General features: G+C 44.7%; 1 protein-coding gene and 1 long non-coding RNA gene across 5 annotated transcripts in view; one reads left to right on the forward strand and one right to left on the reverse strand.

The window, feature by feature from the left end:
• The window catches only part of LOC139362291 (uncharacterized), a 76,770-nt gene extending 65,960 nt beyond the window's left edge, over positions 1-10,810 (reverse strand). For all 3 annotated transcript variants that reach the window (XR_011620859.1, XR_011620858.1, XR_011620860.1), the window contains exon 1: positions 10,675-10,810. This is a non-coding gene — a long non-coding RNA (uncharacterized lncRNA). The remainder of the gene's footprint in view (positions 1-10,674) is intronic.
• Positions 10,811-11,033: 223 nt separating this feature from the next.
• LOC105488653 (nuclear assembly factor 1 ribonucleoprotein) overlaps positions 11,034-12,120 on the forward strand; it is a 40,845-nt gene continuing 39,758 nt past the window's right edge. For both annotated transcript variants that reach the window (XM_011752916.3, XM_011752915.3), the window contains exon 1: positions 11,034-11,410. In XM_011752916.3, coding sequence (XP_011751218.2) covers positions 11,034-11,410 — 377 coding nt within the window. The remainder of the gene's footprint in view (positions 11,411-12,120) is intronic.

Consider the following 12,120-nt stretch of genomic DNA (forward strand, 5'->3'; position numbering starts at 1 on the left):
CCAACCCAGAGAGAGGCTACCACAGTGCAGTGGCGGGCTGAAGGGCTCCTGAAGCGCCTCCAGAGTGGACGCCAAGGCTGAGGAGGCGCTGAGAGCGAGCGAGGGCTGCTAGCACGTTGTCACCTCTTATTATCTCCTGAAAGCAATCTCTGGGCACACTGATAAGTTTTATCCTTTACCAAGTGAAAAGTTTGGTGAAGAATTTTAAGGACTTTCCATTGTCTAGGAGGTGACGAGTGGAGTTTGCCATTCTCTCGCTGTCGCCATCCTGAAGGCTGGAAAATGTACCTCCGAGAAGTGGCCCACTCTGTCTCTTCAGAGGAGTACTGAGGCTTAATTGCTGTTATGGAGCCTTCCCAGACTAGGGGGCTTTAAGAGTGTTGATGCCTTGAAGCTTTCTTGCTGCTGACTTGGCTGCCTGATCAGCTAACTTGTTTCCTTCAGCTGTTTCATCAGTTTCCTGCTAATGACCTTTACAATGCATCACTGCTACCTCTAGAGAAAGGAAAACCGAGGATAATAACCTGTTAACTTCCTGATTGTATTTTATAGGGTACCTATTAGCAGTTAGAAAGTGCCTGTCCTTCCAGATGGCAGCATGAGCGTGGAGAACTAAGAAAGGATACTTAGAATCAGTGTAAACCTTAGTTACATTTCCCTTGCTTAATTCAAGTGCTCTTGTAAGAGCTGTCAGCTCAGCTAGTTGAGCACTTTTGCCTGGAGAGAGAGGTGCACTTTCAATAACATTATTCAGAGTGACTACTGCATATCCTGCCTACTCTCTCCTTGTTCCACAAAGAAACTCTCATCCATGAAGAGGGTTCAGTCTGGATTTTCTAGGGGAGTCTCCGTGAGATCCTCACTGGCTGCGTAGGTCTGTACCATAATTTGTTCACCATCATGTTCAGATTCCCCAGTTTCCTCGGGGAGGAAAATGGCTGGATTTAGGTGACAGCAGGTTCTTAGCTGAACTGCTGACCCTGCTAACAGCAGAGCCTGATATTTAAGGAGCCGGCTGTCTGTTACCCAAAGGCTTCCCCTAGAGGACAGCAATCCTTCTACATTATGTGGGGTGTAAACTGTTAAGCCATTTCCCAGGGTTAATTTGGTGGCTTCTGCTACCAGTAGGGCCACTGCTGTGTCTGCTCAAAGACATGCTGGCTATCCCTTGGCTATCAAATCAAGCTCCTTACTCAGGTAGTCCACTGGCTATTGAGCTGGTGGTCCCAGGCTGGAGCTAAATCTCCCAGGGCCATTCCCTTCCTCTCTGATACGTAAAAGATTGAGGGCCCTCCTCAGGGAAGGCTGAGGGCTGGTGCCTTAAGTAGAGCTTGCTTCAATTGGTTAAAGCCCTTTGGGACTTCAGTTTCCAAGGTCAGGGAGTGAGTTTTAGCTGCTTGAGTTTCTTTCATGAGCTGACATAGAGGTCAGGCTATCTCACCATAGCCAGGTATCCGTAGTCTGCAATATCATGTAATGCTTAAAAATCCCCTTAGTTGCCTGAGGGTCTTGGGGAGGGGGAAGGAAGAAATGGGTTTAACCCTTTCTTTCTCTAATGCCCTGGTTTCCTCAGACAGCACTAAACTCAGGTACTTTACTAAAGTCTGGCAAAGCTGGGCCTTAGATTTTGAAATCTTGTATCCTCTGTCAGCTAAGAAATTAAGGAGAGCTCCAGTGCCTTCCTGGGAATCTTCCTCACTTGGGGCACAGAGCAGAAGGTCATCTACATATTACAAGACCCTGGCCTGAGGACAGGAAAACTCAGAGAGGTCCTTTGACAGTGTCTGTCCAAACAAGTGAGGATTGTCTTGAAATTCCTGAGGCAGCACCATCCACGTTCACTGGGAAGTTTGGTCAGAGGGATCCTCAAAGGCAAACAGGTATTGAGAGTCAGGATGTAACAGTGTGCAGAAAAAGGCATCCTTTAAATCTAGGACTGTAAACCATTTTGTTCCCTCAGGTATTTGGGTTACCAAGGTGTAGGGATTAGGAATTACCAGATGAATTGGGAGTATGGCTTCATTAATGAGGCAGAGGTCCTGAACTAGTCTCCATTCCCCATTGGGTTTTTGCACTCTTAGTATCGGGGAATTTCAAGGACTGTTACAGGCTTTGCCTTTTCATGTTATTATTATGATTTCTAGCCCTTTCCTAGCCTCTGGGGTTAGGGGATATTGTCTCTGGTTAGGAAAAGAAGTGGATTTTTTAAGGTGGATCTAAACGGGCCTAGCAGTTTTAGCTCGACCTGTTCTTTCTTGAGTTGCCCACACTTCTGGATTAATATTGGCTTCCATTAGGGGAAGACAAAAAGTCTGTCCTGGGGCCATGAGGATGCTGGTCCCTATGCAGGCTAAAATGTCTCTACCTAATAAAGGAGTGTGACTTTCAGGCATGATAAAAAAAGCATGTGTAAATAACACGCTCCCCCAACTACAACTAAGGGGTTGAGAGAAAAAATCGTGTTAGAGTCTTTCCTGTAACACCCACCATAGTTGTGCTATGGGAAGAGGGGAGGCCTAGATTGGAGAGGAGAACAGAAAGACTGGCTCCAGTGTCTTGGAGGAGGTCCACCCTCCTCCCTTCAATTTCCAGAATCACCCAGGGCTTCTGAGCAGTAATGGCAGCTTCTGTAGTTTTCTTCTAATATCAGGAGCTGCCTGGGTAATAAACTTGTCCTTTAGAATGAGTTGTCCCTCAACTGAATCAGGGGACAAAGAGGTGTGTTTTACTAGTGCCTCTCAGCCTTTCCATGGGGGCTGAGGGACTGTCATCTGGCTTGTGGTCTATTGTGGACAACTTAGAGTAATTCAGTGGTTTGGCTCTAGTTCTTCTAATGCCCTCTACTATGCACATTAAAAGGTGTTTCCTTTTCCATTAATCTATGGGGTCACAGGGATTCCAATCATGATTGTCAAGAGGTATAGCCTCTCTTCATATGGGGAATGGTTGTTCTGTTATTTCCTCTCCTTCTATATCTCCCCTTTTCCTTTGTGGGCTACTATAAGAGATATGTTGTTCATCTCCGAACTTCTCTGCTGCCTGCAGCGCTGCCTCTTTCTCAGCTGCAGTGAGGGTTTGGCTTAGAAACAGCATAACATCCTTCCATGTGAGGTCAAACACTTGAGCTAAATTTTGGAAGGCCTCTATATACCTATCAGGCTCATCAGAAAATTGGCCCAAGTCTCCCTTTATTTGCCTAACGTCCTGTAATGAGAAGGGAACTTGCACTCTACTGGTGCCCCTTCCATCTGGCACTTTTTTGTAGGGGTCAAAGTGCAGATGGGGCAGTGGAGAGCTTTGGAGATGGGGGAGCTGGAGGAGCCAGAGGAGCCAATGGCACAGTCACAGGGCACCCGGGATAAGGGGGACAGGAAGAACTGGTGGGGGCGCGGTGGCTCAAGCCTGTAATCCCAGCACTTTGGGAGGCCGAGACGGGCGGATCACGAGGTCAGGAGATCGAGGCCATCCTGGCTAACACGGTGAAACCCCGTCTCTACTAAAAATACAAGAAAATTAGCCGGGCGAGGTGGCGGGCGCCTGTAGTCCCAGCTACTTGGGAGGCTGAGGCAGGAGAATGGCGGGAACCCAGGGGGGGCGGAGCTTGCAGTGAGCCGAGATCGCGCTACTGCACTCCAGCCTGGGGCACAGAGCAAGACTCCGTCTCAAAAAAAAAAAAAAAAAAAGAAGTTGCCTCCAGTGGCTCCTTAAAAACTTGCTTTTTTGACTTAGGGGAACTACTTGCTACAGACTTGCCCAATATGGCTACCAAGAGGGCTTAGTCGATTATGCCATGCTTGCAAAGGTCTGAGTTGTCTCGCAGGGCAAAGAAAGCCTGTACATAGAGGAGCTTGGGCCACTTGCCCTCCCATCTACAAACAAGATCTAATTGTTGGATAAGATTAAAACCAAGGCTCCTTCAGCCGGCCAGGTCCGTTTATTTCCAAGATTTCCATCAAATGAGCCACTTTTTCTTCAAAGTCTCAAGGTCAAAGGAGTTCCAGTGCTTCAGAATGTACTCCAGAGGGTGCAGGCCAAAGATGGCTTGTTACCCATTTAGAAAAGAGACAAGAGAATAGGCATCCCTTAGTCTGCTTGTTCTTTTCAGTGTGACTCAGGGTGGAGGGGAAAGACAGGGGGAGTATCACCCCAACTGTTCTCCTTCCTTGGTTCCTGGGTCTTGGCACTGTATGTGCCAGCCGTGGTTGCAGGTATGACCCTCAAACCATGGTACCAGAGGAGCTAAACAATGGGGCTAGTCATGCTACTATCCCATGTGACCTTAGTCCTCTACTTGGTGATTACCCTTTGACCTCCTAGACTTGTGTGGTCTGCCCGACTTCTTGATGGATGGGTCTTGAGAGAGACTATGTAACAACTGCATTTGGGCATGGCCCCTTAATGGAGGGAGTATACTGGATTGAGCTTTATAATCTGCTGTTAAGGACCAGATTAGAGAATTTGTTTTTAGGTAGTGGTTCCAGTTAACTTTGAGACACAAAATCCCCTTTCTGTTTAGATGCCATTCTAGTTGTAGGCAGAATAGGTGTCTTAAGAGAACATAAGGGTCAAATGGTGGCCCTCCTGCTAATGGAGAGAGTATTGAGATTAAAATTTGGTTTTGGAGGACATTTTTCCCCTCACTACTGAAAGCAGAGTTCTCCCGCTTGCAGAGGGGGGCATAAAGTTTGGTCTCCAGCAGAGGGACACAAAACGGAGAAGAACTGGAAAATCTTCCTGTCTGTAGAAAATCACAAAACCAGCAATCCCTTGATCTACGTTCCTGGTTTCTAAGGTGGTTGCTAAGCCTGCCTAATTGAATTATTTTCCAGGGCTGTAAAAACTCCTGCTGAGTTGCATACAGAGAGGGAATGGGAGACGTGGTAACAGCAGAAAGGAAAGGAGGAAAGTATGATTTGCAGTAGGAAAGCTTGGAGATCCTGTGGCCGACACCTGATTGGGCAGTTGGGGGCTGGGGTCAGTCCAGAAGCCTTTAGACTGTACCAGGGTATAGCCCTGACCAGAAATTTTCAGTTGCTCCAGGACCTCTCCCAGCCCCACACGATGGCCAGGTTCTCCATGAAAGGAAACTGGTTTGGAACAGAGCCAACATTCCCAGCACCCGGAGGACACTGGGAGAATGACTATCTCCTCCCCAACAAGCCTCTCCTGGGAGTCTTCAAGACCAGCAACTTGCCCTGGTGGCTCCTTAATCAGCTGTCAAATGTGTGGGGTTTTGATAGTTGAGAGAATAAAAACTGAGGCTGAGAAGCCAGGGAAATCAAAGTATAGAGTCCGCTCCTATATTCACCCTTCCAATAAATTTACCTTCAATCCCGGATGGCTCCCCAAGTATAATATGGCCTCATTGTCTGGGGCAAATACCAAGGTTCTTAGTCTCACAGCTAAGGAAATCAAGAGCATGGACGCATACACACAGAGAGTGAGACTGGAGCAGGAGTTTATTCGGCAAAAGAGAAGAACAGCTCTGTCACAGAGAGGGATCCCAAACGGGTTGCCAAGTTGTAGTAAAAAATGTCAGTGTTTTATAAATGGGCTAGTGAGGAGAGTGTGTCTTATCTTCCTAGGGTTGGAAGAACTGGTTAGGACCAGGTGTGCTATCTGCATAGAGGAGCAGGGTCTCTATCAGCCCCCACCCCATTCTTTGATCATGTAGGTACACTCTTAGTTTATGCTGCTCTGTGCTGTTTGTCTGTGTGTGCTAAAAGGGAGGGAAGAGTGTCTGTTCCCCTATTCCCAGGCACCTTCTTGCAGCTGCAGGTGTCTCCCCTGTGCATACTTCTAGCTTCCCTATCTTAGTATGCCTAAAGAAAGGGAAAGAGATATGAAGGCCCACTGTTTTTACTGGGGCCCATCGTATGTATGTGAAGTTTGATGGCTACCCAGGAAACTCCCCACGCTGTGCCTGAGTTGCTTATATCTGTTTTATAGCCTGATCTTCCAGGCTGCTTTGTTAGAAAGGAAGTGATTTCTTTGAACTGCTTGAGGTTAAAAAGGGACCTATTTCTGGGCTGCTTTTTGTTAGAAGGAAAGTTTTCTGTGAGGGACTCACCCTAACTCTCTACCTAAATAATTTCTATCACCTATAACACAAAGATACTGGACCAAGTATACTCAGTTCCTTTTCCCAAGATCACCAGTCAGATAAGACACTCTCTTATCTGATAAGTCACTCTCTTACAAGCTGAGTGTGAGAGGAGACTAGTGGCAAGAGGTGCCTGGTCTCTAGTCTCTAATTTCTGTCCATACTCTCAAATGAGTCCAGTACAATGTCAGTCCATTTGGGGCTAAAATAGCACTTATACCTCTCTTTTCCCTACTACATTAGTTTGCAATGCAAACATATGACCTTGACTTAAATTAGTGCTACAATATATAAATAGGAATAGCAACTCACCTAAACAGTCACATAACCTGCTTTTAATCATTTTGTGACATATATTAGAAAAATCTCATTTTTATCTAGCAAGTGCATTGTAGGTTTCTTGAAATGTAAATGTGTCTATTTATGTCTTTTTAAACATCGAAATAGACTAAGATCAATCAGTGACATTTATAGAAATAATTTAAGTTTTACATGCTCCCTTTGAAATGTAATATGCCATTTAAATTGTAATTTAATTCAAGGTAAATTCTCTCATACTGTTAATAGTGATGCTGTAAGCTACACAGTCTTCCAAGGAGTTTTTCTGGATTTAGTCTTAGGTTAAAGACTTCAGGCTAAGTTTAGCAGCTGTCAAAAATAATGCAGTTGAGAGGAAGGCTGTGGAAGTAGGTAAATTCAGGACATTCTGAAACAAGCACTTAGAAAAATTACCATCTGTGAAACACTGACCTACTTCAAAGCTAGGCATAGGTACCACTATCATTATGTTGAAACACAGAAATATTTCCACCACACAAACAAAAGATTTTTATTTAAAAACAGTAGCCTTTCTTAGATATCATCAGATTAATTTAAATTGAAAGAATAACAGATATTATCTGTTAAGTCATATTCCTTACTCTGATTGTCCCATTGGGCTTTATTCTTTCTTTCTTTCATTCATCCATTCAAAAATCCTTATAGGATTTATTATGTTTCCAGGCACTTAGAGAAACAGCTGTGAATTAGAGAAAGATCCTGGGCACCCGAGACTTAATTTTATGAAAAAACAGACAATAAAGAGGTAAATAAATATAATTTCATGTCAAGATAAATACTATTTAAATAAAACCAATAAGCAATAAGCTAGGAAGTGATTGGTATTGAGAGGTACACTTAGATTGGGTGATCTGGAAAGCTCTCTCTTAGGTGTAGTGAGTAGAAACAAAAATGAGTAAAAAGGCCACCTTAATATGAAGAGAAGAGAGAACAGAAAAGTGAAAATGTCACACGTGAAGAATTAACTTGGTGAGTTGAAGGGAGATCAAGACCAGTGATCATGTGGCACAAGGGTGGGGAAGACAGTAGGAGATAGAAACTGGAGAGGTAAGTAGTGGTCAGATCAGGTAGGGTGTTGAAAGCCAAAGCAGGGAGTCTGAATTTTATTCTAAGTGTGCTTACAAATATTTAGAGTTTTAAGCAGGAAATTACAATGATCTTATTTATTATCCCCTGTGAAGCTCTCCTATTTTCTCAGATTAACAAATTCATGGTTCTCTTTGAAAAGTCCAGCTCAAGTATCACACGCATTTTAAAGCCTTTTGTTATTGTCAGTGGGGCAGTGGTTGGGTGGTCCTGTTTAACCAGCTTTCCTAGAGGTGACTTCTCCCGTTCAGTTCTATTCAAGTCAAAGATGGGTCTTAGAGATTGTCTCGTGCTTTGGTAGTTTATTCTGGCATCGCTCTTAAAAGATAGTGGGAAGAGTTTGGGGGCATAAACCAGATAGTCAGGGCTCAGATGATCAAGAGACTGCAATTAGAGACTGTTCTCAGTGTTGGGGGTTTCTTTCCCCTTTTTAAAACCTGTATTCGGTTGGTCAGTTATCAGATGTTTCTCTCATAAATGGAGTCGAAGCTATTCTTACAAGGGTAAGCTTTAAGGTTCATGAAAGTTGCATCTGTGCTGAAGTGGCCCTGTCTCCTGGAAAACACTGGAAATCTCCAGGGCCAGTTTGTATTACATTGATAAATACATTTAGTATCAGCCCCTCAAGGCACCTGAGTGAGCCTTATGGCTATAATTAATCTTAAAGCCATGATGTATCTCTTATAGTATATTTTCCTTAATTTTCCAAGTATCTTCTCTGTCTTTAGTTTTCCTATTTCATACATCCTTGCATTTAGATGGTACATTTCTCTACTATAGTACCTTCTGCTTGTTTTCAACTTGTCTTTTCTACTGAACTGTTAACTCCATAAGGGTAGGGACTGTGTTTATCTTCCTGAATGCATAGTTCATAATGCAGTGCACAGCATATACTAATGTTAAGAAAATGATTACTGAACGAACAAATGAGTATTTCAGTTATCCCATAACTTATGCTTCTGGTCTTAACATTTCTGTCAAATTCCAGTTTCTTATTATTAAATGCCTACTGACATTTTTAATTGTCTAGTTTTTCTTCAGACTCAACTTCACATACCCACATCTCTTTCCAACTTCTCCATTTTATTTATTTGTTTATAGGGAGTTTCCCTCTTGTTGCCTAGGCTGGAGTGCAACAGCGTAATCTCAGCTCACTGCAGCCTCTGCCTCCTGAGTTTAAGCCATTCTCCTGCCTCAGCCTCCCAAGTAGCTGGGATTACAGGTGCCCGCCACCACGCCCAGCTAAGTTTTTGTATTTTTAGTAGAGATGGGGTTTTGCCATGTTGCCCAGACTGGTCTCAAACTCCTGGCCTCAGGTGATCTGCCCACCTCAGCCTCCCAAAGTGCTGGAAGTACAGGCGTGAGGCCCTGCACCTGGCCAACTTCTCCATTTTTATTGGTAATACTAACTTCTTTCTAATTTCCTTAACCAGAAATTTTAGAGTACTATTATTCTTCCCCTGATACTGGGGATTTCCTTTACTCTATTTCATTGACTGTAACCCTAGTTCAGATTTTTATCACCTAATTCCTGGAAAAATGCAACAAAGTGGCTGGCTGGGGAAAATTCTGGCTCAAATGTCTTCCCTTCTCAAATCTGTACTGCATGTCTTTGCAAGATCATTGCTAACGAAATATTTTATTCATGAGTTCACGCACTGTTCCATTTTCCAAGTATTTTTGCACACCGAGTGTATGACATGCCATTCCCTTATACAAAACCTTACTTAATGCTCACATGAACTAAATGAGAGTATTTTTATCTCCATTTTACAGATAAGTAAATTAGGATTTAGGTTAACTGCCCAAAGTCACAGTTACACCAATCACAAAATGGTAGTTCGTATTTTTATCTGTTTTACTGAAAAGGAAATTAAGATTTAAGTTACCTGCCCAAAGTCAGTTACACCAATCACACAATGGTAGAGCTGAGACCTGAACACAGGCCTTTTTAGTTGAAAACTCTGAGCTCTGCTTAATCATTATGCTAGTAAGTTAGTATACCAAGTTTAAAATCCTTCTTCACTTTGGAGGATTTCCATGATATAGCCTATCAATCCTACTTCCCATTTCTGCTACACTTGGATTTTCTATTTCATATTTCAAATATTTTTCTAGTTATCTCCTGTGCATTGCCCTAATCTACTTCAAGTAGATTGTAAGCTTCTTAAAACCTTACTCTTATTACACTTGCCTTGCATTTCTATGAAGATCTACTGTTCTAGATGGCACACTAAATTCTCAGTGAATAATTTATAAAATCTTTAGCACAGTCCTTGGCACATATGCCTGTTTAACAAATGGTACCAATGATTATTATTATTACGCAGGGACTGATGCATCACATTGAAGACCTAATAGGAAACCAGAAAATTCTGATCTCTTCCTCAGTCCTAAGAACTCTACTGGCTCTCTCCACAATTTAGACTAGTGGTTTCCAATATGAAGTGAGTACATTTCAGTCTCATAGTCTCATCTCTCTACCACGAAACAGTGCCAGGTATGATATAGACATCACCATAACATGAACAAGACAGCAAAATTTTGACCATTACTGCTCTCTTTGAGGGTACCTTGGAGAAAGGAAAATGGAATATTTGTAGTTACCTTTTTGAAAAAATGGTTAAAGTTCTATTTATTGACAGATGGATCTATTGATGGATAAACTTCATTTAACTTCAAGGCTTCCTGACTCAAGTTTCTCATGTACAGGACCTACCACTCTTCAGGCATCTCCCCTGTTGTATAATCCCTGCTTTATTTTGGCGCTTCAAGCAGAATTGGTTCACGTTCAGCAATAGGAAAATCCGACATTCGGGCCTTGAATGCTTCACATGAGGCAGTGAAAACGGTCGATTTAGAACCTCCCCCGCACCGCCCCCCCCGGCCCTGACTTTTTCTTTTCTTTCTTTCTTTCTTTTTTTTTTTTTTTTGAGACGGAGTCTCGCTCTGTTGCCAGGCTGGAGTGCAGTGGCGCGGTCTTGGCTCACTGCAACCTCCGCCCGCTGGGTTCAAGCGATTCTCCTGCCTCACCCTCCCAAGTAGCTGGGATGACAGGCACGCGCCACCATGCCCAGTTAATTTTTGTATTTTTAGTAGAGATGGGGTTTGACCATATTGGCCAGGTTGGTCTGTGAACTCCTGACCTTATGATCCGCCCGCCTCGGCCTCCCAAAGTGCTGGGATTACAGGCGTCAGTCACCACTCCGCACCTCCTAGTCCTGATTTTCAAAGGTATGACGCATGTGTCCGGTTCCCGGAGAGGGCCGTCGAGCCGTCGCGCCGTCGCGCCACATACGTCACACGCTATTCGGAAAGCGTTGCTGCGTAAACGGCGGGGGCGTGTCTTTTGGCTCCTCCGCGTGTAGTTACCTGAGAAACGCGGGAAGTTGGGGCCACGGACTGTTGCTCCGGTTGCCTAAGTTGTTTTATTATTTCTGGAGAGAGCCGTAAGCTTGTGTGGGGTCTCAAATCCTGAGGCCGACTCGGTGTCTGGCGCGGTGTGATGGAGGTAGTGGAGGCCGCCGTCGCTCAGCTGGAAACTCTGAAATTCAATGGCACCGATTTCGGAGTTGGCGAAGGTCCGGCGGCGACGTCTCCGGGCTCTGCCCCTGCGCCAGGGACACAGCCGCAGCTACAGTCGTTTGAGGGGTCCCCGGACACTGGGCAGACCGTGGAGGTTAAGACTGCCGGTGAGCAGCCTCTGCAGGCCGTTCTGAACGCAGTAGCGGCCGGGACCCCAGCGTCGCAGCCGCAGCCGCAGCCGCCAGCTGAATCGCCGACCTGCGGAGGCTGGGTCACCTCTCCAGGAGCCAGAGAGCCTGCGCGGGCCCCGAACTCCTTGGAGACCTCGGACTCGGATTCGGATTCGGACTCGGACAGGTCGGGTGCCTAAGGGACCCGGAGCTGTGGGGAAAGGTCTTGTATGACGGGCGGGGTGGCCGGGGCCTAGGAGCCTAGAGGTTGCCCGTGTGGGCCCTGGAGGGTGGGCAGGTCGCTGGTGCTCCGGTCTCATGTGTTGAAGTATTGGCTGCGACTGCCCTTTATTCGCTGCCTCTCAGAGCAGGTCGCGTTGTGAATCTGAACTTAGTACTCACTACTTTCCTAAATTTGGTAGCCTGAAGAGTTCTATGTATAGATCGTATCATTTTTAGTTAGACTTTAGAAAACCCGAGGATCTTAGGTTGTTTCCGTAACTACTCAGTTCAGGCTGTACTTTTGTGGTTATAATTGAGTTTTGTGTCAGATCTGATTTTTTTTTCCCATCACATGTAGGCTTTGTTTTTTGAACCACATACATTGAGGATCAGGAAAAGGATTATTTTGTGTGTTTCAGAGCTGGCTCTTGACGATTACGTTAATTTGTAGAATCGTTTTAGGGAACACGTGTTTATGAAAGTAGCTAAACAGTGTTATTTAGTAGTATTTTATGCTTCTTACGTTTTGCGAGAGCCTTTCCCCCTTGCCCCCACTTCTGTCTTTTAAATATGAAACCTCTGGGCTGGAGAGGACTCCAGCATGTGGGATGTTACTAAACAACACTGAACATTGTCTACAAATGGTTGAGTGTGTTGAGTGGGGTACTGAACAGG

The sequence above is a fragment of the Macaca nemestrina genome, chromosome 3, assembly GCF_043159975.1.
Source record: "Macaca nemestrina isolate mMacNem1 chromosome 3, mMacNem.hap1, whole genome shotgun sequence".
Taxonomy (NCBI): Eukaryota; Metazoa; Chordata; class Mammalia; order Primates; family Cercopithecidae; genus Macaca; species Macaca nemestrina.